This window comes from Petromyzon marinus, chromosome 38 (assembly GCF_048934315.1).
Source record: "Petromyzon marinus isolate PM22_M1 ecotype Great Lakes invasive population chromosome 38, UKy_Petmar_22M1.pri1.0, whole genome shotgun sequence".
NCBI classification, from domain to species: domain Eukaryota; kingdom Metazoa; phylum Chordata; class Hyperoartia; order Petromyzontiformes; family Petromyzontidae; genus Petromyzon; species Petromyzon marinus.
The window spans coordinates 2541098-2566799 of NC_133704.1; the positions used below are offsets into that span (position 1 = coordinate 2541098).

Here is a 25702-nt window from a genome sequence, read left to right on the forward strand (position 1 = left end):
CACAATAATATTCTCACGACGTTTCGGCCACAACACAAGCGGCCTTCATCAGACAGTCTCGTCCCTTCACCTGATGAAGGCCGCTTGTGTTGTAGCCGAAACGTCGTGAGAATATTATTGTGTTATTTTATTTTATCAATGTATTATTTTATTCTCATTCTACGTGACTTTACCGAAAGAACCAAAGAAAATATAGCAATGTCAATGGTTATCAGAAGAGCAATCGGGAAGTTCCGATGGTATGATTTATGTGCGTCAGCAATAGGGGAACACACGAGTTCTGTGACGTATATTTAAATCCCCTCCCTTGCGCGTCATCTCTGGTGACGTCATCGCGCTTGAACCAGCAACGGCTCTGAGTTGTCATCAATGTACTAATAAACTCCTTAAAAATACTTTTTTTAAACAAACGGTTTTATTTTTAAAGTGCACTAAATAGTAAAAAAATAATATATTTTCACGCGTCACCAGCTGATCAGAATATTTTTTGACATTGTAACTAAAAAAAACCGTGGAGCGCTCCTTTAATATTTGTATGCATAACTAGCTGTACTACCCGGCTTCGCCCGGGACTTGGATTCACCACACCCGGCCGCCTTTGTCTCCCCTGTGGCAATGTTTACACACCGCACCAGGTACTCATTTGAGGCTGAGTCGACCTCGGGGAGGCCCGGGACCGGTTCAGATAATCGTCACTGGTGTTGGCCGTGAGCGGGAATCGAACCCGGGTCGCCAGATTCGTAGCGCAGCGCGCTAAACACTACACTACAATGCGTTACGCTTCCACATGCGAGCGTCACGTGACAAATTTGGCGTCAGCTCACTTGCCGTGCAAAAAATAAATACATTGTTGAGCTCCCCCCTCCTCTAAAAAACACAAAAGTGTATTTTTTTTATTTTTGCATGGTGTACAGTCTGGAAAGTACCCACATGGCAAATTTCAAGTTTGTTGCATGTCGGGAAGTACGCTAAACATTTTGAACAGACACACATTCACAACTTTGCCTTTTATATATATGGAGATGAGTTGCTTTAGCATTTTTGTTTGGTAAAAGTTTATTTGTGTGATACAATGTATGTCTAAAGTATTTTAAATCATCAGCAGTAGAAGGGAAAATGTTGATAATGATGTAATTTAAGTTTGCCATGAAGTGTAGAACATTTACAAATGTTTTGAGTATAACGCAGTGGGCTCGCACGATATTTTTTTCCAAGACCAAGGCAAACCTTCGGGCTACCATCAAAGATTTGTCCATTAAGCCATCCAGATATATAAACACAGAGACAATTCCAAGCGAGAAGATGGTATAAGCTGAGCAATCATTGTAAGGACGTTATTAACCAAGCAAAGTCGTAACTTGCTGTTGTGCTTCCATTCTTCCCTGCCGTTTGGCTGTTATCTCCGACTCTCTTGAGTTGCATTGCCCTGTTAGGTGCCTCTGCATTAACGGGCTGGGGTCTCACTAACATGGCCACCGTTGCGGTGGTGCTTCGCTGGAAGTTCGCCACCATTCTCGTTTTCCTCGATGCAAATTTCTCACATTGACATGCTAATCTCTCACAATACAATGGCCACCCCCACAGCTTCGTCGTCGTGGGTATTGCTCAGCTCTCCGATCTTACATTTACATGCAAATTTCATATCTAGCCCCGCCCATTCACCCTTGGGCTACACCCATCTCAAACCTTTATAACATGCTGCCTTAGCAGCTGTCCCGCCATATATTTTTCCTGCCTCAGCAACTCTCCCGCTATATTTATTTCACCTGATAACGATCGAAACGTCCTGATATTGTTATTATCTTTTTATTATTTTTTCTATCTACGTGGCTTTACCGAAAGACCCACGATAAATCCATATTCTGATTCCGATGTTGTTTTTAAGATACCGCATTGGTGGTGGTACCCAGCATAAATAACAAATATTGAACATTTTCGTCAATAACGCCCCAAAAAGGAAAAATATTCGACGTTTCAGACAATGGCTCTTTTTCATTGTTGTTCAACCACCACATTGCTGGCCAAACACACTTGTCTGCTTCCTCCCTCGCACTGCTCGACTTTGGAATCCCCTTGAATAACCTTGCTCGATTCAAGAAGCGTGTTGAGTCTTAATCTGTTACAAATGTGTTTGCGCTGCGTATTGCTGGCCGCTTGCCGTTTTGCTCCTTTGCTCGGGAACTTTGTTCAGTCCAATGCTGGATGAGGACCTCCCCACGTCGTGCACATGCCGGATAATTGGGGCAGTTTAGTTGAATACTGTTTATTATTTCACGGTTGCTCAGCATAGGTCCCAAACGCCAAGCGTCCAGCAACAGACAGCATTATTGAAGGTAGGATAGATAAGAGTCCACTCTTTTTTGACTAGAGCAAAGTTATGATAAATAGGGAAAGGAGTAGATGGGAGCGAATATAAAGTAGAGGAATGCGAGGGAAGAATCCAAAAGGGAGTCGTTGTGACCTGCGGTGATGGGTGCAGATGAGACGAAACAAATCAGCCTGGTTGGCTTGAGTCCTGAACATGGGTGGAGGAATTCATGAGCAAAGTTGGATCGAAACGGTAATCATGGTGACGATAGAAGAGTCATCAGGAGGCTAGTGACCGCCTGTGAGCGAGTGATTGGAGTAAATCGGTGAATGCAGTTTCATAAATCACACTGCTGCTTTACTCTGAATTCTAGCAGGAGCAGTGAGGCAAGAACTGGGTGTCCAATCCCAGATATCACAGCAACAGGATTTCAACTTCGGCCGAATTTGTGCTTTGCATAGCAGCAATAATTGCTCTGAGTTAAGCCGGCTTTAAAACGGAAAAAGAAAACGAAACTTCTTTGATGCATCTTTAATCGGATTCGTATAATTATAGCCATTTCATGGCAGGTCTGATGAACGCGTTGTTCCAAGGAGACGAATGAATTTACTATGGCCGAGAATAACTTGTTTATTATTATGGGATGAACTTATGGCATGTCCTGCCTTACGTGGTATGATCATTGACTGGGTTTGAGATGAATGTGACCGGGCTGGTGTCACCTCATTGTTAAATTGTTTGAAGGTCAATGGTGATTTATAGTAAAGTTCGGGTAAAATGTGCACAGCATTGCCGGAGGAACGCCAAGAGGTAACGGTGTGAAGGCAGACGCGACGAGGCAGAGGTTTTCATTAAAACTTGTAACGTTTATATAAGCCAAGTATTTACACTTTAAAAGTGTGAAAGATAAAACAGTAAACGGCAATTGTACACATACATAGAAAAAAGTTACTTCACAAACATGCGCCGTGTACGAGACTTGACTTTTCCCTCCAGGTCCGCCCGCAAGTTAAAGGCGACTGTACGCGTTTTATGTTCTTATTACTATACTGTACTCTTTTCTTACAAAAAAAAGTTTTAATGGTCTTTTTTTATTTTCTCTTCCTGTTTTGAAACTCGCGACACACCTTCATAGCAAAACTACATGAACGGCACGCGTTGTATGCACGATAATAATTAGCACGTCCTGACATCACAGATACAACGTCCGTGTGCACCACTCGCTGGCCGGTTGAGTGACATCACCTCTCGCTCGCTCATTCGTCCATTGCGCACGCGTTTTGCACGAGGGTTGCCGCGATATATATAAAAATCCCCATGATAGTGAATAATAGTTAAAAAACACGCAATTTAGTTGCTCCTTGGCCAATCCACTGGTGGATGGATGATCTTAGTTATTTAACGCTTAATTTTTCTGAAAATCCTCACGCAGTTTTCAACTCTTTTTCGGAAGCTCCTTCTAGTTTTCATGGTAAGGACACGAGGTGGCTGCGTAATCCCAATCCAGTAATTTGCGGGTAATATTTTCAGCAATGGGATGAATGGCCATGTTCATTTTTAGTTATTGGAGGGAACCCATGCAGAACAGATGGGAGAACTTACGAACTCCACAGTCAGAAATCCGAACCCAGGCGTTTCTTGCTGAGGCACCAATGTTATCCCACTGTGCCACCAGCCTGCCGCCAAACACGATCTGTCGATAATGGTGGTTGTTCAACTGGACTTCTGCGTAAGTTATTAGCGGTTGTGCTGTAGCCTGTATGGCTCTCCAATATTGTACGGTGTTGTTCGACATGACCGAACAGCACGTGGATCGAAACATCGCAATTGCCGAACGAGTAGTACGACCCCAAAGCAAAAATATTTGCAAGACCATACTTCACCACGATGGGCAGTGCGAGTTCGGATGGTTGAGGTGGGACGGTTCATAAATCACTCGCCACTGATGCTAGCCGTGGCTGGAAATCAAATTCGGGTCATCACATTCTTAACGACGGTGTTATTCCATTTCCACAATATGTGGAATGCCATGAATTTGTAATTGAGATTATATTGTTGCAGTCTTCGCAGTATTCGCTGAACGTTGAGCCAACGCTGATCCAGCGATCCCAACCACATGCCAACGTTGGCATGCTTACTCGGCTGTTTTTCAGCTTTGCCGAACGGTTGATTACCAAAGTTCAACACTTCACTCAACATACGCCTGCCATGTCTTCTCATCATTGCAACGTTATAATCTATAACACTCCTATAACGTACACGCCGTCAGGTGCACAAGAAATAACTGCACCATCCACGGCAATAGTCTACGTTTACTTTAAGTTGTCCGTGCAGGAAACAACCAGGTTCATTGGGACATTGCGATTTATTTAAAAATGTAATTACTGTTTGTGATTTCACAACTATTCTTATCGGAGAATGAGATATAAAAAAGTAACCAGGGATATTTAGGTAAATCGAGAGATACATTATCCTGGACAATCGCCAGATCGCGACCACCCTCGCGTGCAGGACCACCCACGTACGCAACGCGACAGTGCGTGTGCACACATATACATAGGTAAGTTAAGGTGAACTCTTGCTACTACATCATTGGTCACTGTCACGACAATAAGTTAAACCTCTTGATAAATCCACTTCTGGATGACGAGACTCCTGCCCCCATGCCGTGTGTGGTTCGTAGATGATCGGGCGATTTGTTTGACCATACTTCACCACGCCAGCCGATCAGTGCGGATTAATGATGCAAGGTAATTTTAAAAGGGTAAACATGTGCTTTTACAACAAAACAGGAATTCAATTAATTCGTCAACGTCGAGACCTGTTGTTCACAAACTTCAGTTATTCCCTTTACGAGACAGATTTGAATTAAATGTTTTTAAATAGGTCAAAGTGCCTCCATGATTGCGACGGCATTAATTGGTGCTCGTCTCAATCAGCGGACCTGAGCCAAAAAGTGGTACTAATTTTATCGACATCGGAGGAATCATGGGCTAAGTCAACCCCCAGTTGGGATTTGACCTTGAACACAAGACCTTCCCCCGTTTGTTCGAACTGGTAACTTAATCTGTATATGTATTGCATACGCACTAAACACTATAAAGTGCATAGACCCTCCTGTGTATTAATACGCATACACACACGTATATAAACGCGTGCAGCACGTATGTTGGCATATGTACACGTGTGTGTATTGCGGGGGGGGGGGGGGAGGGGGGGCTGGCTTAAAAATCGTTCGATCGCATCAGAAATCCCACTCAAAGTTGTGTATTCAAAATGCATTATCTACTTTTGAACGGAAAAAGCCAGCCACAGATGGTGGTGATCAGGGCTTAATTTCAGCCGGTGATGTCTAGGGCTCGGCTCCAGAAATTAGGGGGAGGGGGGTGTCCGAGGGGGTTTGGGGGCCATGAGAAATTAAGCCCTGATGCTGATGATCATAATAACAACGAATGTGGTCATAATACTACAATCCACACGCCACATGATTGTACGTGTACAAAACACGTCCTGTATGTACACATGTACATATGTACAACACATACGCCAGTAGTGCACACGGCAAGGCGCGCGCGCACACACACACACGAGCTACACTGGACAACCACTGCACGACGCGACGCTTCTGCTGGGAGTCTTTCCACGACCATCGTTTAAAAACCCTTAATAATAGCAATAGCTTTAACAAAAAAACCCACACAAACAACAAGAGCACATAATACGTATAAAATGGTGCAACCACGACAACGTAGTAATTATCATCACTATTATTAAAAAATAATAATATAACATTAAACAAAGTAAGAGAAGACAATCTCATATGCCAGACCCTTTGGGTCCATTAATTCACCATGTGGCCACAAGACAGAAATGAAATGACACACGAAAGTGTAAAGGAGCTGCGAGGTCTTTGGCCCGAAAAATAGGACGTCTCAAACTCCAGCCCACTACGACCCGCACCGCTCCCGTTTACTTTCCATATTCACGGAAACGAATTTTGCACCGCAAACGGCGAATAATTGTAAACACGGTAAGCCGGGCTGTGGTTGGGACCAGACCGGCGAGGGCTGGAGTTTGGGAGGCCCTCCACACTGACAGCTCCCTCCATCGTCCCTTTTGCATTGTCTCTTGAGCTGCTGCTATGCGTGCGGACTGCTACTGGGTGTGGGGAGGCTTCAGTCTCAAGTACGCGGTGACTACAGGTGGCTAGAAACGTAAAACAATGTCACATGTTAACACTGTCATCTGGCAGCGCGAGCTGACGGGTTATGTTCATATCCGCATTGGGTTGCATATAAAAACCACTAAACGGAGTTTGAGTGATGTGTTAGCAGAGAGAGCATTGTTCAGGTGGGCACTCAGGAAATCGAGAGTATAGCGGAAATTTGGCCATTTCCCTGCACCAATTAAAAGCTGGAAAAAAAAGCGTGTACGACCAAAGGATCGCTGCAGTCACGAAAACTTCAAATCTAGATTACGACCAAAGTATCAACTGTGGTGCTCAAGTGTTTTTTTCCCCACTGTCAAATGTCCACCCAAAAGTGCCTGCATGTGAAAATAATCTCCGAGTCAGCATTCCTTCCCCATTTGTGGCCCAGAATCAGTTGTGGAAACTCTATGAGGTGGAGGGGGTGGGTCAATTGCTCTACAACACAATCGATGCTGACTTCCCATAAAATGTTACTAATTTTACAGACATCGAAGGAATGATGGGGCTCATTGAGCGGCATAACCGAGGATTGATGTGGCTCAGAGAATGTCACCTTTGCGGGTGGTAAGTGGGTGGAGTGGGGGGGTATTCACAAAGTGTCCAAGAAATACCGGGCTAGTAAATATCGGTTTTCTTAAACGAATCGCTATTGTTTCCACAGCGACAAAAATGTAGCATATTTACAAGCCTGTATTATTTATATTGCTCTTCACGTTATACAAAAACATAAAAAGGAAATATTAAAGCAAGGTCAAAACACCACTTAAACCACCAGAAACCGCAAGCCGAAGCTGCAGTAGTTACCGCGCGGCGCGTTATTTCAACCGGGATCCCCACCGGCGCGCGATGTTTCTCTGCGCCTCATGGAGATGTGGATAACATAGACAGAATTGCTTTGTACGCTCTTCATTTTTGTTTGCTTCACAATTGCGATATTCATTCCCACCCCCCCAACCCACTCAAAACTCCATTACGCGCGCACGCCAGGATGCAAGCGCCAACATTATTTCGAGGACACACGTGCAGGTAAATTATCGGTCGTACGCAACCAGAAACGCGACGCTTTAACAAAAAACCTCACCGAAATGATATGGAGATTGTGAGCGTTTAAAAAAAAAGTGAGTTCCATGAAAAGGAGCGAGACCGTGCACATCTCTTTCATGATCTTGTAAACCGATCCTGGACACGCGGTTGGCAGATCGTGTGCGCGAGACACCCAACTATGGGGGTGGGCCACTGGGGTACCAGCAGAAGGCAGTACAGCGAGTGGGTTGACCTATTCGAATAGCTGCGATTGAGCGCCTGCATGCATTTTTACCGTCGTCTCCGTTATCCCCACTCGTGTCTTCCCAAACGCGTACAGAGAAAACTCAACTATATTTATTTCACCAGGTAAGGCCCACCGAGCTATATAGCTCTTTTTCAGAAGATACATGGCCACAAATGATAGCTCAACGAAGTGGGTCATCATGTGGAAACGTATAGCAGCCAAATACTCTAAATGCATGTTTCTAAATGTGGAGGGAAAACCCAGAGGACTCGGGAGAAAAATCCACGCGACCACGAGGAGACCTGCAAACTCCAAATATACAGGCGTCAGGGTCAGATCGAATCTACGACCTCCCGTGGCACATCCGACAAAACATGCATCTCGATAAAAAATCTTGAACGTCAGGAGAGGCATCCTTGCGGAGAGGCCGATTACTATTATTAAAATATGCACATTGCAATAGATGAGCAGCGTTGGGCCTGTCCAATGTATTCCCCTCTTCATAGCCCGGGTGCCTGGACCTCGGTGCAATTGTATCGCCTGCACACTCGACAGCTCCACCACTGTGACGGTGTTACCGTGATGTGAGACATTGAATTAACCACGTCAGTCGTCAAGGATAATTCAGAATTCTTGCTTGGGATGTTTGCCGTAGTTGTTTTCAAATGACTTGTAATGGTTGCATTTTAGACCGTTAAATAAATACGTTCCACTCCTATGTCAATGTACTATTGGATGAATGCCTACCCACGATCACTCGGTCATGATTGTTTGGCCTTACTTCCCCACTCTGGCCAGTGTGGATTGGTGGGGGTGCCTTGGACCGGTTCAGATATTATTCGCCACTGATATTAGCCCTCAACGCACTGCACCACCCCAGTTGTATGTGACAAGAATCTTAAAGTGCGATAAAAACTCAAGCGCTCAGTATCTTATTGTAAACCTACTTGCTGTACTATCTCATGCAAACACCACCTCATTGCTCATTTGGAAGGGTATATCGTTTCTGGAGTCAGTTCACTAATCCAATCACTGCATGATCCACCAATCCCACCTCCGATTCTCAATGAACGAACCGTGCACGAGTAGTCGTTTGCATTCTTAGAAGTTTGTAAATGTTATGTTCACCATCTCGTCTGGTACAAAACTCGTCTCATCGGATGCATAATCCAATACATTACCCTCATCTCATCCAATACAGAACCATAATCTCATCTCGGGAAACCGGATCCAATTCAATACAGAATCATCTCGTACATAAACCTCATCCCATCCAATACAGGACTCACCTCCAACATACGACAGTATATCCACATCTGTCACATACACCCTGACCAATTAACCGCGCACACCCAGTGCAGTATTTTGTGCCCGTCATTTTATATAGATTTCTACGAAACCGGCCTATCCATCTACACCTCAGTCCCCAGCAAGACGGACATGTGAAGTTGGACTGGACACGTTTCATGCAATAAAGAACTCTCTCATTGCATCCGATACAGAACACTGTCTGATAAAAGAAAAACCTGTCATGACACATCCCTCGTCTCATTCGGTTGATCCTCATAGCATCCAACCCGCATCTCATCTCATATACAACCCTCATCTCATCCGACACGGAGCACTCGTTCTCATCCAAAGGATCCCCTCGGCTTTTGCGAGATGATACCGAGCGAGTACACACACACACGAGCACGCCAGCAGCCCCAGTGACAATGCTAGCACCCAGACGGCAGCTTCATCAAGTATTAAAATAAAATAAAAAAAGTCTTTAATACATTATAAAACGAAACTCAGGACGCGTAAATAGCGCGGGTGCGTGCTTTGTTATTGTTGTCATGAAGCAACAGCTTCCTGCGACGGGAGGCTGAGAGTGGGTCGGGGGAAGAGGTCAAGGGTGAAGAGGGAGGTCAAAGGTGGGGTCAGACGGCAGTGAAAGTTTGCGCTCTTAACTTCCCCCTCCCCGGAAGGCAAAAGTACAGTTGGTATATATATAAAAAAATGTTTCATCACAAAACTCAAATACAATCATCAATGCACAGCACAGGAAAGACAAAAATACATTAGCTGGTATCTTCTGCCTACTCGGCGCTAATAACATACAGGCTCGTCGACGATACTAGAAATGTAAAAAGTCGTATTATCATTATTACAATATTACTGAAGACAATAATAACGATACAAAGGCGTACAAACAACTTTACTAACGCATGTGCCTATATATACGTGTGCGTGTGCGCGCTACTCGTTCGCAGCCAGGTGGGTCTGACGCCTGCAGCGCCGTCCCCTCTCCTTTCTATAAATCCCCGGCACAGGACGTGCGAAAGTGCCCTCCTCTCCTGCGCAACTGCACAGTGGCCCAGCGTGTCGCTCGGTCGATCACACAAACGGCATCATGATTCAATACAAAACGCCACCAAAACAAAATAAAAAAAAATGTAATGGGGGGGGGGGGGAACTGGCGTGCTCAGGGAACGGAGAAGGACCTCGACACGGACGACTGCTTGTCCAAGCCGCCGCCAAGCGTCCTGTGCTGCGCCCCCGCACTTCCACACTGTGCTGCGCCGGCGGTCGCTGTTGTCACGGCGGCCGTGCCGTCAGTCGACCGCGCGTCAATCCGCGCGGTCGACTCGGAGGCGACAAGAGGAGCGAACTCGGCCACGCTGAACACGAAGCGCAGGCAGCCCAGCTGCACGTCGCTGCCGTGCCTCAGCAGCGCTGTCCCCTCCCAGCCGGCAAGTGGCGGACGGCCGGCGCTCGATGGGCTGCGTTGGCCGGCGCTCGATGGGCAGCGTTGGACGCCGCCGTCGCAACCGCCGCAGGGGTGAGGATGCGCGAGCCGGGGAGAGCAGCCACAAGGATTGGCGGCGGAAGGACGCAAGTCGTCGGCGCTCATGACGCCCAGGTCGGCGGCCTCACTCGTGCGGATCTCGGATGTTGGCTTCTTGTTGTTGCCTGCCGTGGAGAAGTTGCGTGATCGGAAAATGAAGCGATTGGGTGATATGGTGATGGAATGACGGGGTGATGGGATGACGAATTTGAGTGACGGGGGCGGGCATAGGATGTGGTGTTGGGAGTAATTGGATGATTTGAAATTATGTGATGGGGTGAAGGAAGAGGAATGGCAGGTTGATGGGATGTGGCATTGGAGTTATTGGGTGATGGAATGATGGCATGCATTGATGAGATTTGAGACAAAAACGTACATTATTTTCATCGTTATCCTTCATATTTTTTCCAACTCTGCGTACACCGTTAAAGCTCACGTATGTGCGTGTGCGCACGACAAGTATGTATGCGGTACGTGCATGCATACGTGTCATGATATGCGCATGTGTCCATACACTTGTGTATGCGAGTGCGTATGTGTAGGCGCTGCTACTCGCTAACAGTACTTGCCCTGACAGCCTATTGGAGGCTATATGGGGAATCTTATCTTTGTATGTATATCTGGGGAACGGTAGTGCAGCCATTTGCACACTGCGCCAGGTATCCAGCAACCAGAGTTCGATTCCCGCTCACAACCAACAATGGTGACAATTATATGAACCTGTCCTAGGCGTCCGCGAAGTCGTCTCAGCCTCAAATGTGTACCTGATACGGTATGTCAATATCACCACTTTGGAGACAAAAGCAGCCGGGGGTAGCGCTGGCCACCCATCCCCTTGTGTGCCACGTTGGCCTTCATCGGTGCTCGGTAACAGCACTTGACCTAAGAAACTGTCAAGGCTATAAAGAGGATCTTAAGTCTTTGTGCATGCTGCATAAACACGTGTGTATAAAACACGTGTAAGTGCACGCGTGTTTGAAACTGCACTTTTATAATCGTGCTTTAGTTCATGCATTCGCACGTCCAATTAGCACGGTTTGTTACATACGGTGCGAAAGAAGTTCAACATACATACATACATGCGAGTGTGCATGTGCGAATGCATTTGTGCACGGGTGTGCGCGCATGCACGCGTCTGTGTGACACGCACGGATGATGCTGCGAACTCGCGCCACGAGCGGGCTGGGGGGCAGCGTGGGGGGCCCGCGCGGCTCGAGCAGCGAGCAGCCGTAGAGCGCCCCGTCCACACGCGTGCCGTGCTCGCTGTAGTTGAGCAGCTCATACTGGCTCGTGCTCTGCACAACGCGGAAGGCGCACAGCAAATGGGGCATCACAACTGACGGGAGGAACGGACGTCAGTGTCGAGCTGGCTCCACAACCCTAGGCTAAACTAGTGTTCCCTCGTTATTTGCGAGGGATATACATTCCGGAGATGCTCGTGAATAGCACACTTTTTGCAGATAATGACATTGGCCTACAAATATATCGTACGTGCAAAGTCTGCAGATGTTTCAAGCTTCCAGAAGTTCTCTCTCATCCCTTTCTCTCTCGTCTCTTTCACACTCTCTAGATGCAGTCATCTAGAGCTCCAGATGCGATTCACAGAGCCAAAATCGTGGATCGCAAGTTAAACCTGGCCCTGGATGGTCTCAGCCAGGTCACACCGATAAATGCACAAAACAACCACCACATTAACTTTGGGTCTGTCCTTAAATGTTGCTACATTCCAGCTCTGAGAATGAAAATATAAATTTTTATGTCATGCAACGAGATTTACTCTCAGTGGCAGGGCGATTGGGAACATGCTGCCCCCCTCCTGGCTATGTGAAACACAGATCACTCTCAGAAGTAGCTGTGATATCCACTTCTGCGTGCCGATCTCTAACATGGAGAGTTCCGCTTTCATCATGGGTTGATTAAAACGAGTACCACTATCTTTGACAACACACCAACTGCACCGTGCTCGTTTGAGTCGGAAATAACGTTTCAACTATTATGTTGAACAATGGGGCTTTTACAGATCAGATCAAGTCCTTGATCTTTAGATCAGTGGTTCTCAAACTGGGGGTACGCGGAACCCTGGGGTACGTGGCAATGTCCCAGGGTGCACATGAGGCGATTTATAAATGTGTGAAATTAAATTATGCATTAGTCATTGATGAATAAGCATGTATGAATCTGCCAATATAAAATAACGATAACATTTAAATTCATATACTTCAACGATATTACTTTCTAAACTCGTTTATCGTAAACAATGTGGTTTCCAAGAGTAACCAGCAAGCACAAACAAATTCCATCGTGCGTGCAGAGCGTTCATTGAATTTTGTTTTATTCGCTTGCAGTTACTCGCTAGTTAGGATATCTCACGAAATGTAGAATTGGTTAAAATATTTACGTTCATTATTCATACATTTATTTCTCAGAACCATGTTGGGTCAGGCAAGGGGGGGGGTTAACTCGGTTGAAATTAAATTCAACAAGGGCTGGTGTACAGTAGCCAAAACATGTTAAAAACCACTGCTCTGGACGTTATCTGACGAGGCATGTAACAGATTGAAAATTCACAAAAAGTTACGATGGCGAAACCGACCTCATCGAAAAAGATGCAGGCGTGCTTTCCAGAAACGTAATTGCAGTGGCCAAACTTGGTCAGGCAGAGATCCATGTCGGCACCTTTGAAAAGAAGAAAATAATAAATAAATGATTACACCACGAGGCGCTTAGCAGGAACATTGAGCAGTATCTTTTTATTTGAAAAAAATGAATGTGATTGTTTAGTTCCGTGTCAGATAAGTGGGCTCAATTTGCCTTAAATGTGTAGCATGTGTGTGGCCTGTACATACAGGATGCGTTTCAGCTGTACCTGTTTATCATGGATGGCTACGTAAGGTGCGAAAGAAGTTCAACATACGTGTACTATGAACCGGAGGTTTTTTTTTTTTACTAAAGTTGCCGAGCACAGAACCAAAGGCTCAAAAAGTCAAGCCGACAGCAACATGTGTATTTGTGTGTGCTCGTGTGAATTTGAACATGTGCTCGATTGTATTTGTGGGTGTGCGCACGTGCCTGTGCCGATGTACAGGGCCCTGTAGCGCATTCGAACCGGCTCCCCTCGACCGTCCACGGAGCTCAGCACTGCGCGTGCTCGCACCTCTGTCAACGCTGGTCCTGTGCACGGACAACAAAACCACGATGTCCCAAACGCCAACACCACCTGGTTCAAAAAGCCAACACCGCGGTGTCTCAAATGCCATTACCACGGTGCCTCAAAAACTAAAACTAACCTCGTGCGCTAGCCAAGCGTTCAGCTCAAAGTCAGACACATTAGTAACAGTTAACTAACAAAACACCTCCTTCACACACGTCACTCCACGTTAAAAAAATGCTTTTTTTTCCACGTGCGATCAGCCGCACGGCCTTCTGGGAGTGGACAATTTGAACTACATCGGTTCAACAAAAGTAAAACACTGGACTGGTTTCGACATTCAGTGATAAATCAGCAGTGAGGTTTACTTGAACCAACACTTATAGGCAAAGAATCTGTTAGATATGGAACCTAGATATTCGCAAAATTATATAATACATAACACAAAATATAATGCGAGTAACAAATAAGTCATTTACTCTTGATCGACGTTATCGTATCTGCTATGAGGGTGTGGACCAATTTTCTTTCTGCTCCATTCATTGCAACTGCTGGTGGCTTCCCGACGGAAATGAACCATTTCTTGTTTTCCCTTTTTCTACCCAGTTTTTACACTTACAAAAAGTTTATTTTCTTAAACATTCGATACACAAGAGGTTACCAATCCTCAACACAATATCAATGGACATCATCATATACTAAAATACCACAGCACACTTACAACAGAATGTTAGATTGTATTACTTTTTGATGTTGTGAATGCTTGTTTGTATTGTCTTAAAGGACAACGTTCTCATATGTACTTAATTAAACAACTTCTAAGTAGGTCAATAGAGGCTGTCCTGTTAAGACGCTGCAGCAGGAATGTGTAATTGCTACCTACGCGCTGAAGGCTGCCAAAGAGGAGGAGGCCTGCCCAATGTTCATTTTAGCGCGGAGACACTTCCGCCCTTGACATCATCGTAGACATCAACCGTGAACGTAGATCTCCCATTATCGCAAAGAAGATTCCCGGCCACGTCTCCGGCATCCTCCCACCTGCGGCTTCTGCCTCCGGGGCGGCAATCTTCGCGGTTGGCGCGGGTAGTGCCGGGGTCTTGAATAGGAGGCTCGGCGCGGGCTTGAGATCGTCCGACGCCCGGGGGATGGCGGGGACAGTGGCGGTAGCAACGGCGGCGGTGGTCATGACAGGCGGCGTGGAGCGACCGCTCAGAATCTGCTGTATCCTCTGCCAGGCAAGCACCCTCACCAGCCGCTCATCCAGGTCCGGCAAGTGGGGTCCTGGGCGAGGCAAAAGGCTCGGTTGCTATCGGCAGGTGGCACGGTTCAATACGGCTACGTTAAAACACAACAAATACGTTACCCATGAACAGCGGATGATAAAGAGCCCGTGATATTCTTCTAAAAAATGAGCAGGCCACGTGTGCTGGCGTCACATTCCAAATTACTCACAAATTATATAATTGGGTAAAACCAAATAGTGACATCACCTCCTACCGGCAGACTGTACTCGTCTGTCTTCTTTCGTAGGCTGGTCAAGTCAGATAACCACGTCAGGAGTAGTGGAGTGTATCGCTGTGAGTTCTCCTTATTTGTGGATCGGGCATTATATCATTATATGTTGTACTAGCGGGAAGTACGCGGCATTGCCCGGGGTAAAAATATATTTCAAAACTTATCTTAAAAACATAACATATACATACACAAGTACTAAGCTATTGTGAGAGCCCGGCGTTCCGTTTGTCCATTTGTCCACCAACAAAATTATCAGAGGGTTGCAGAAGTCCAAAAAGTTATAGAAAGTAGGGGGTAAATAGTCGATCTAAAAGGTTTCCGAAAATTGTCAACCCCCAGCCCCCTGAAAAAATGTTTTTATCCCCGCGTAGGCATATATACCTACACACCCTACATACAAGAGTGAGGAGTATCTAGTGACTCTGTAGTAGTAACTTTCCAGACTGTACACCATGCAAAAATTATAAAAATAGACTTTCGTATATATTTTTTTTTTGGGGGGGGGGGGGGGGTGGGCGCAATAATGGATATATTTTGCACGGCAAGTGAGCTGTGATGTCACATCTGTCATGTGACCTGTGTGCGGAAGCGTAACGGAGTGTGCCTGCTGATCGCGGGTAAAGTCAAATACAAATGTGTTGCAGATCTAAGGCGTTCTTCGCGCAGCATTGCTTTATTATTTCAGTCGTTTACTGCCGTACGCACCCTGAAAGTTGTGTCTGCAGCAAGCGCGTGTATGTGTACCTATGAACGCGCGCGTGTTTGTTTTGTGTGTGGGGGGAGCGGTAGTGTAGTAGTTAGCGCGCTGCGCTACGAACCTGGCGACCCGAGTTCGATTCCCGCTCGTGGCCAACACCGGTGACAATTATTTGAACCGGTCCTGGACTGGTGTGGTGTGTGAACATCGCCACTGGGGGGACAAAGGCGGCCGGGCGTGGTGCTGGCCACCCACCCCCTCGTGTGCCGTGCCGGCCTTCATAGGTGCTCGCTAACAGCACTTGCCCCCTACAGGCTACACGGGGGATTTTGTCTTTATCCTGTGTGTGTGGGGGGGGGGACTGCGTAGCGATTCGCGCGCTGCGCTACGAACCTGGCGACTCGAGTTCGATTCCCGCTCGCGGCCAACACCGGTGACGATTATTTGAACCGGTCCTGGGCATCCCCTAGGATAACTCAGCCTCAAACGAGTAACTGGTGTGGTGTGTGAACATCGCCACTGGGGAGACAAAGGCGGCCGGGCGTGGTGAATCCAAGTCCCGGGCAAGGCCGGGTAGTAAAGATAGTATAATAATAAAAGGTAATAAATTGTTAATTTAACTACTTTAAAGTTGACGGACGCGAAATTCGAATCGCACTAGCTCACCACGGGACTTATCACGTGGTACCTGGGTATTTTTTTTTAAACGTAAACCCCATGGTTCGCGAGTTAAATCCGTCGCAAGTTTCATCCACACAGACACACAGACAGACACACACAGACAAAAAATAGCATAGGTAAGATGGTCTGTTCTGGATGACTACAGGTCGCTCACTGGAGAGTTTTTAAGTTTCCATTTGTGCAACATAGCAAATTCACAATATCCTTGCACCATAAGAATGGCGCAAATACCAAATTAACGGATTTATATGAGGTTTTAGTTATGGCTAGGTTTAGAGAGTGTTAAGATTTGTGGGTTTAGTTGTAGGAGATAGCAGGGGTTGGGGTTCACGTTTGAGTCAGGGTTGGCATACCTGTCTTGCCGTCCATAAGTGCCAACAGCGACGCGTTGAGGTGGCAAAGGGCGGCCGCTGTCGCCGTCAGCGCTGTCGTGGCTGCATCGCCACTCCCCGTCGGGTCGCCAAGTGGCCCAGTCCCTCCTGGGGCTCCCGGTTCCACCTTGGGTCCGTCGGGTAGGAGAGTGCGCCGGTCACCCTTCTCCCCCACCAGCACTACTGTCGTCGCACTACCGTACCGTGCTTGCGGCGCATGCGCTGCATGCGCAAGGTGATTCACGACACCGCAGCCACCCTCCTCCCCTAGGCCACATGCCTTCGTTTGGCCGGCCAGGTCTCGGTGCTGTGCCAAATCCGACGACTCGCAACACGAGTCCATCGCATCCATTTCAGCCACGTCACAACCAGCGCCGCCGCTACCGCTATCCTTGCTGCCTAGCGAAGGGCCATTGGACCTCGAGGGACTGTGGCCCTGCTCCGTCTCTCCCTTCACCTTCATGTCGCTAGAAAGAAGTGAAGGGAGTTTCACGTCCGTGACCGAAGGCGGCGATGATGATGTTGATGACAATGATTCTGGCGCCACTCTGCTCCGAAGGGGACCGGCCACGTGGAGGCGAGGGAGGGCCGGGTCAGAGGTCGCGAGCTTCGACAATCCCTCATTCGGGCCGCACGCCGAATGGGGTACGGCTGAGGGCGCTTGCTTTGCGGCGAGGTGCCGCGCGATGCTAGACTGCAGCGCCAGCACATTCCGCAGCCACTGCACGCGGTCGGCACAAGCGCACACAATGAGAACATCGACATTGAGTTTTTGTATTGAGAGTCAAGTGGTTCCCCAAGTGAGTGGAGGTGCCCTTCCCAGGTGGCTAGAGGTGAATCTGTTCTCGCGATGTGCAGTAAAAAGTCAAGCGTAAGTCAGCAGAAAGCAGAGATTCCTTTACCCAATGGTCAGGGGTGTGATTTACAGTGAGGGAAAAAAGTATTTGATGCACTGCTGATTTTGTATGTTTGCCCACTGACAAAGAAATGATCAGTCTATAACTTTAATGGTAGGTGTATTTGAACAGTGAGAGACAGAATAACAAAATCCAGAAAAACGCATGTCAAAAATGTTATAAATTGATTTGCATTTTAATGAGGGAAATAAGTATTTGACCCCCTCTCAATCAGAAAGATTTCTGGCTCCCAGGTGTCTTTTATACAGGTAACGAGCTGAGATTAGGAGCACTCTTAAAGGGAGTGTTCCAAATCTCAGCTTGTTACCTGTATAAAAGACACCTGTCCACAGAAGCAATCAATCAGATTCCAAACTCTCCACCATGGCCAAGACCAAAGAGCTCTCCAAGGATGTCAGGGACAAGATTGTAGACCTACACAAGGCTGGAATCGGCTAGAAGACCATTGCCAAGCAGCTTGGTGAGAAGGTGACAACAGTTGGTGCGATTATTCGCAAATGGAAGAAACACAAAAGAACTGTCAATATCCCTCGGCCTGGGGCTCCATGCAAGATCTCACCTCGTGGAGTTACAATGATCATGAGAACGGTGAGGAATCAGCCCAGAACTACACGGGAGAATCTTGTCAATGATCTCAAGGCAGCTGCGACCAGTCACCAAGAAAACAATTGGTAATACTACGCCGTGAAGGACTGAAATCCTGCAGCGCCCGCAAGGTCCCCCTGCTCAAGAAAGCACATATACATGCCTGTCTGAAGTTTGCCAATGAACATCTGAATGATTCAGAGGACAACTGGATGAAAGTGTTGTGGTCAGATGAGACCAAAATGGAGCTCTTTGGCATCAACTCAACTCGCTGTGTTTGAAGGAGGAGGATTGCTGCCTATGACCCCAAGAACACCATCCCCACCGTCAAACATGGAGGTGGAAACATTATGCTTTGGGGGTGTTTTTCTGCTAAGGGGACAGGACAACTTCACCGCATCAAAGGGACGATGGACGGGGCCATGTACCGTCAAATCTTGGGTGAGAACCTCCTTCCCTTAGCCAGGGCATTGAAAATGGGTCGTGGATGGGTATTCAAGCATGGCAATGACCCAAAACACACGGCCAAGGCAACAAAGGAGTGGCTCAAGAAGAAGCACATTAAGGTCCTGGAGTGGCCTAGCCAGTCTCCAGACCTTAATCCAATACAAAATCTGTGGAGGGAGCTGAAGGTTCGAGTTGCCAAACGTCAGCCTCGATGACTTGAAGAAGATCTGCAAAGAGGAGTGGGACAAAATCCCTCCTGAGATGTGTGCAAACCTGGTGGCCAACTACAAGAAACGTCTGACCTCTGTGATTGCCAACAAGGGTTTTGCCACCAAGTACTAAGTCATGTTTTGCAGAGGGGTCAAATACTTATTTTCCTCATTAAAATGCAAATCAATGTATAACATTTTTGACATGCGTTTTTCTGGATTTTTTTGCTGTTATTCTGTCTCTCACTGTTCAAATAAACCTACCATTAAAATTATAGACTGATCATTTCTTTGTCAGTGGGCAAACGTACAAAATCAGCAGGGGATCAAATACTTTTTTCCCTCACTGTACTTGTTCGAGCTGCCATTTATGCCTGTGGTGAAAAGTAGGTCTTCAAATATTTGCCACCCCTTCAACAAGGCCAAGATTCAATTCATGGATTAATCTTCTTCCCTATACTACTCTATATTGTGTGTCTTGTATGTAACGTAATGTCTCATTTGTATTGTCCGTCTCGTTTGTTTATCGTCTCGTAAGATCGAATTTCACTTGTATTGTTTATTGTGTTTGTACTGTCCACCGAGTATGTTATGACCATCTTGGGTGCAATGTCTATATTTTCCGTTCACATTTGTATTGTTAGTCGTTTCTTTCATCTCACTCGCATTGTTTGTCTGATTTGTATCATCCAATTCGTCTCATTTGCATTGTATTTCTTGTAAAAAAAATTTTTTTTAATGAATCATGACAACTTCATTTTGCATTTTTTATAACTGAATCTTACACACGTTATTTGATGCATTAACTACAGGCAAAATAATTTAATTTAAATCAATGAAACAAGTCTTATAAGTGAATAGAAAATCGTAGTACGACTGATCGGCAGAAATTGCCCATGCAAAAAAGTCAATCGCACACAGAGTATTAAATGCAAGACAGCCACTTCCATGGGTAACTGCATACATCAGTGTTCACTCAGAGGACACGTGACTTTACCGAAAGACCCAAAGAATAAGAATAATTGAAAACCCTCGTAATCCCAAGTTAAATCACAACCACTTGAGAAGCCTAATACACACAAAAACCCTGCATATAGCCTCTATCAACTATTGGGGCAAGGGTTGTGAGCAAGCACCTATCAAGGCTGCAACGGCACACAAGGGGTTGATGACCAGGCTTCACAGCACAGTACACGAAGACGGGAAATGCATTGCACGCTTTCAGATGCGCTTCTGTGGCTGTCTGGAAAACCACTGGAGCGATGCACTTTTAAATCATATAGATTGAAATCCCATTTATTTTTGTGTTTAGTTTATTGTCCTTCCCCCGCACCTCCGATGAGCACGGTTGGCTATGTATGGTGCGAAAGAAGTTCAACATACATACAAGCACTACAAAGACCACCCCCTTTATAGCCTTGACAAGACTGTTGGGGCAAGTCCTGTTAGTGAGCACCTACGAAGGCCGACACGGGGCACGATAGGGGTGGGTGGTCAACACCACATCGCACTGACCTAGAAGAGGACCAGGACCAGCTCAGATAATCGGCACAAGTGTTGGCCATGGGCGGGAATAGAATCCGGGTCGCCGGGTCGGTCCGTAGCGCAGTAGCGCTAACCGCTACACTGCCACTCCCCACAACAACCACTACACCGCCCTCTGTCACACACACACACGTATGCACAATTCTGGTGCCTGTTGTTAGCATTGCTTGGCAGACACAAAGGCAATGGTGCGCAATTGACCATTACTACCGAGAGAGAACTCACCTCCTCCTGCTCGCGGTCAGCAGCGAGGCGAGGCCCGGCACTGGGCGGCTCCGGCTCCGTGCACACGAGCTGGCACTGCCGCACGCCCGCGGGCGGCCCCAGTGGAGGGCGGTGCTCGTAATGAGCTTTGATGGCAGCCGGAACCTTGAGACGGGGGTCAAAGGTCAGGTGTCATGTCAAGCCAGAGAGCAGCAGCGGGAGATGATAGGAGGCGGCTTGCGTGCCGGGTTGTCGGCGCCGCAAAGTTTTTTTTACGGTACCATTACAGAAAAACTGCATATCTGGATAAGCCACGAAGGGTCTGTGAAATACCATTCGCACCAGCCAAGCTGACCAGGCAATATGCAGGCAAGGCTGCGCTTGGGTGTAATTTAGAATTGCAACTTGAACAACCACATGTACATGTACAGCCCTTTTGTTCATCCACTACTGGATGAGATGTTCTCCCCACGACCAGCACTGATCATTGTGGATGGTGAAAGCACAGGTGTGCCACCGGAGAAATACAGGACAAAGGATTTTTCTATACTACCCTCCGCTGCCATCAACGTAACCCTGCAGCAGACTATAACACGTATTGTATGCACGGTGGTTGCTCATCCAGGTACCACCGAGGCTCAACCTCGTTGAACTTCCAAAATATGTCGAGGTTGGACGCGTTCGGATTATCTCGTCGAAGGCTGGCGAACACATACAGCGACGATACAATAGTTTCAAACTAAAAAGCAACGCAATATGTAGTAGTGGCCAGGTCAATACGGCGAGCACGGCCAATGTCGCCACACCAACCTTGAGGGCCTTGCGGGCGAGCGTGGAGGCGATCGTGGCGGTGGTGGAAGCGGGGGAGCGGTTGGGTGGGCGCTTGCGGTGCACGCGGCGCAGGAAGCCCAGGGAGACCGTGTGCTGCTGCACGGGGCCCTGAAACCGCGAGAAGAGCTGGCAGCGCCCACTCAGGGGCAACGCCACCCCGCTCAGCTACAGCGAGCGAGGGCAGTGGAAAGGGAGAAAGAGAGCAAGGGGTGGTCAGTCGTTGAGTGCACACCAGCGGAAGTGTGTACAAGGGTGCATGACCGTGAGCGTACACGAGAGCATGTGTGCAGGAGAGTATGGATAAATGTGCGGGAGTGCACATACGAATGTTTGTGTGCGCATGCGTGCAAGCGTGTGTGTGCGAATGAGTCTAAGTGTGAGAGCTTAACAGCGTGTACGTTCGTGTGTGCGCGAGAGCAAGTGTTCTTGTGTGACCGTGTGTGAATATATGCTTGTGCGTGCGCGTGTACTCAAGGTACACATAGCCTGGCACAAGCGTCGTGGTGACGTCACTGCCACTTAGTAGCGAATGGCGGTTGTTGACGCGTGTGGCGTACCGGCCGGCTCTCGGGGTGGTTGGGACACATCCACCTTCCCGTGGGCATCGAGGTGAGTGGCGGGTCTAGGCAGTCTTGGTGGAAGAGCAGCGCGCAGTAGTCGCACTGCACCAGCGGAGCCACCCGGCAGCTCCTGCCAACAGCAAATGGCATCAGTGGGGACACAAGCCAAAGCGAGAGAAACAAACGGAGTTTTAAGAACGTCAACCACTGTCACCGTCCCTGTCACGAGTTGTCAATCTGGTTTGTATTTTCTTATTAATCTGTCTGGCGTTAGGCGAATGTTGCGTCTCATTTGCAACGTACGCCTCGTTTACGACGTCCATTTATCTTTTACTGTGCGTCTCGCCTAGATTATCCGTCCCATTCATAATGTCTCGCACAGATCCGTTCTCTTTGATCTTTGTTCCGTGCAATTTGCATGAACACGAATAATCATTTGCGACACGTGAGATTTGATACACCGCCCGCGAGCGTAACAATCGATCCGACTGTCGAGACTCGGCGGATCGTTGCGACTCCCACGGGTCTACGGCGTGCGCAAGGTTGAGGCACCACGCTCACCTGCTGCACAGGTAGCAGAGTCGCGCCGGCAGAGGCACCAGACCGTGGGTGTCCAGCTCGTGTGGCGACCGCCGTGCATGCTTCCCGCCCGCCTCCTCCTTCCGACGCTTCTTACTCGTCCCTTCAACACACACACAGAGCACCAAGTTGTGTTCGCGAGCACGAGGAGGTTGATGCTGGTTGTGGTAAAGGTGGTTATGGCGATGACAGTGGTGGTCGCAATTATGGTGACCATGATAGTGATGGCAGTTGTGCTAGTGAATGTGGTGGTGCTCATGGTGGTTGTGACAAAGGCGATAGTGATTGTATGATGAACTTCTTTGGCACCTTACGTAGCCAACCGTGCAAATCGGAGATGTGGTGGGAGGACAAACTAAACACAAAAAACAGTTCTAAAGAAAGAAATTAGTTTTCAATCTTGATTTAAAAGTTGTGATCACAGTAGTGAGGATGGTTGTGGTGGCGAGGTGATGGAGCCAGGGCCCATCGCGACCGCACATCCTCAGTGTTCACTCACCAGGCAAGGGCGTGCTGCAAGTGAGCTCGTATGGCAACTGGAACTGCGTCGGGTTCCTCTCTGTGGCGGCCACCACCAGCATCTCAAACGGGTTCCTTTGCCTCGTCACCGTCATTACCACCGCCTGCGTCGTCACGGCCGTTGTCACAGCCGACGCGGCGGAGAGGGGTGGCGCCGCGGTCGCGGCCATCCCCCTACTCGACGTGGCGCCGCTCATCCTGGTTCCATCCTCATCCTGCTGTCCCATCAGCATCGTCGTCGTCCCACCGTTTCCGTCGTCTCCGCTGCCCTCGTCTCCCGCGATCGAGTCCCCGTCGTCCACCTCCACCGTCGTGGGCGTGCTGCTGCCCGACTTGGACGTCGCTGGGGTCAGGGGTCGGGCTGCAGCTGAAGTCGCCGGGGCCACAGAAACCGTCGGGGCAGCCACAGCTGCAGTTGCCCCATCCCGCGCCTCCGAAGGCCCCGCGATGGGCGGCGACGACGCTACTGTCGCCGAGATAGCGGCAAAGTCATCGCCGTCCTGCGAGTTTGCTCGGAGACCCGGCTTGGCCGTGCAATTAGAGCCCTCCCGCTTGCTGTCGACGCAGACCGCCACCCTGTGGCCGCCAGCTTCGGTGAAAGAGGAGGAAGGCCCGCCAGGCTTATGCTGCTCACAGAGCGGCCGCGACACGGCGGCGAAGGCGGCGGAGATGGCGACGGCAGTGGTGGTGGGAGCGGCATAGGTTTCCCACTTGGGCATGGCGGTGGTGGTGGCTACTGCCGTTGCGCGCGCTGAGTGGAGAGCCTGCAGCTTAACGTTCTCGAGCTCGGCGTCGACGGGCGTGAGCAGCACGGAGGGACGCTTGCTGCAGTGCTTTTCCAGGAGGCCGTTGATGAGCCAGCTCTTGCCGCCCGGTTTGAACTTGCCCTCCTTCTTCTGCAGGCAGGGGTGATGGCAACGGGGTGTGAAACAGATGCTGCTTAAGAATAAAATAATTATTACGTATGTTTACCAAGGAAAGCCTAACCAAGTCTCTTAAGGCTTATTTTCAGGAGGGTCCTGCCAGGTTTTAGCAGTCGGGTGTGATGTTGCTGTGTAAAGCCAGGTAATTTTTCAGCAATGGGATATTTTACATTTATTTAGTTACAATAATAAAGCTTAATACTTTTTCACATTGATATTGAACCAATGGTTAACAATCAAACAAAGACGGTCACTGCTTTGCGCGCTTTCAGATGCGCTTATGTGGCCGTCTGAAACGCTCTTCCTTCTGATAATAGGAAGCTACTGGAGCTATATACTTTTAAATCTAAATTGCAATCTCATTTCTTCAGAACTGCTTTTTGTGTTTAGTTTGTTGTCATCCGCACGCACCTCTGATTAGCATGGTTGGCTACATACGGTGGGAAAGAAGTTAAATATACATACAATTAACTAATTAGTGTTAATACACGTGGCAGGAAACCACGAAGGGTTGTTCTGCTCTGCGAGGGTTCCAAACCAATCGTTTGGTCTCATGACATGATGCTAACAGAACGATCATGGTGAAATTGAAGAAAAACACCAAGCATTTTATTTTTAAGCAGCAAAGGTGGACATGTTGATGGTGTCTCACTGTTCTCCTCATGGTGCAGCGGTGGCACATCCACTCTCCAGACGGCAGCATCTCGGCACTGAGCGGTGGGTCACTGAAAGGATCCAGAAGAGGGAGCGAGGAGGGTGGGGTTAGTAACCACGCCGCGTGCTTCTACACTAGCACGCACCAGAGTCCTGTATCGGTCGGGTACCCGCAGTCACCCACACCCGTATCAGTTTAGGGTCGGAATAAAGACGTTTTAACGGCTTGTGATTCAGGTAATGTGCATCTTATGTCACCCATGGGGGACCGACGATAAACTACTATAAGATGATTTTAATTTCGAATGTGCCATACACTGCGAGAATAATACAGAATCTAAACAAAGATGGAAAATGTTGAAAAAAAAGAGGTGCTGGTTTGGATCGGGATGCGGGTGAAATGAAAGCAGTTTAGATCGGGTCGGGGGAAAGATGGCAGTGTTGAAGCGGGTTGTGGTTTCGGGTCCAGCTGTAGGTCCAGGTCACCAATCAAAAATTAGACCCATGCAGGACTCTCGTGCAAACTTCTTACCGCAGCTGATCTATGGAGCGGCTGGTTACCAAGTGCAAGCAGTGCTTCATTTGTCACCAAAAACTTTCCGGGTAACTGAATTCCGGGAAGTGGCACGCAACTATGAGCTACAGCCATAATGAGAGGGAAACTTGATGTGGTGCGGCCAGGTGAGGAAATATGTTCTG

General features: G+C 48.0%; 1 protein-coding gene across 2 annotated transcripts in view; it reads right to left on the bottom strand.

Moving 5' to 3' along the window:
* Nucleotides 1-3153: 3153 nt before the first annotated feature.
* Nucleotides 3154-25702, bottom strand: part of PHF12 (PHD finger protein 12) — a 33958-nt gene continuing 11409 nt past the window's right edge. The window contains exons 3-15 of one of the 2 annotated variants that reach the window (XM_032967938.2): nt 25002-25074; nt 23407-24322; nt 22890-23010; nt 22326-22458; nt 21748-21933; nt 20959-21102; nt 17488-17751; nt 17013-17157; nt 14805-15047; nt 13688-13789; nt 13212-13294; nt 11769-11913; nt 3154-10743 (exon numbers count right to left, since the gene is read on the bottom strand). In XM_032967938.2, the coding sequence (XP_032823829.2) occupies nt 10256-10743; nt 11769-11913; nt 13212-13294; nt 13688-13789; nt 14805-15047; nt 17013-17157; nt 17488-17751; nt 20959-21102; nt 21748-21933; nt 22326-22458; nt 22890-23010; nt 23407-24322; nt 25002-25074 (3043 nt within the window). In that variant the 3' untranslated portion in view covers nt 3154-10255. Of the gene's footprint in view, nt 10744-11768; nt 11914-13211; nt 13295-13687; nt 13790-14804; nt 15048-17012; nt 17752-20958; nt 21103-21747; nt 21934-22325; nt 22459-22889; nt 23011-23406; nt 24323-25001; nt 25075-25702 lie in introns of both variants that reach the window. The other variant, XM_032967937.2, reaches the window with a different exon arrangement.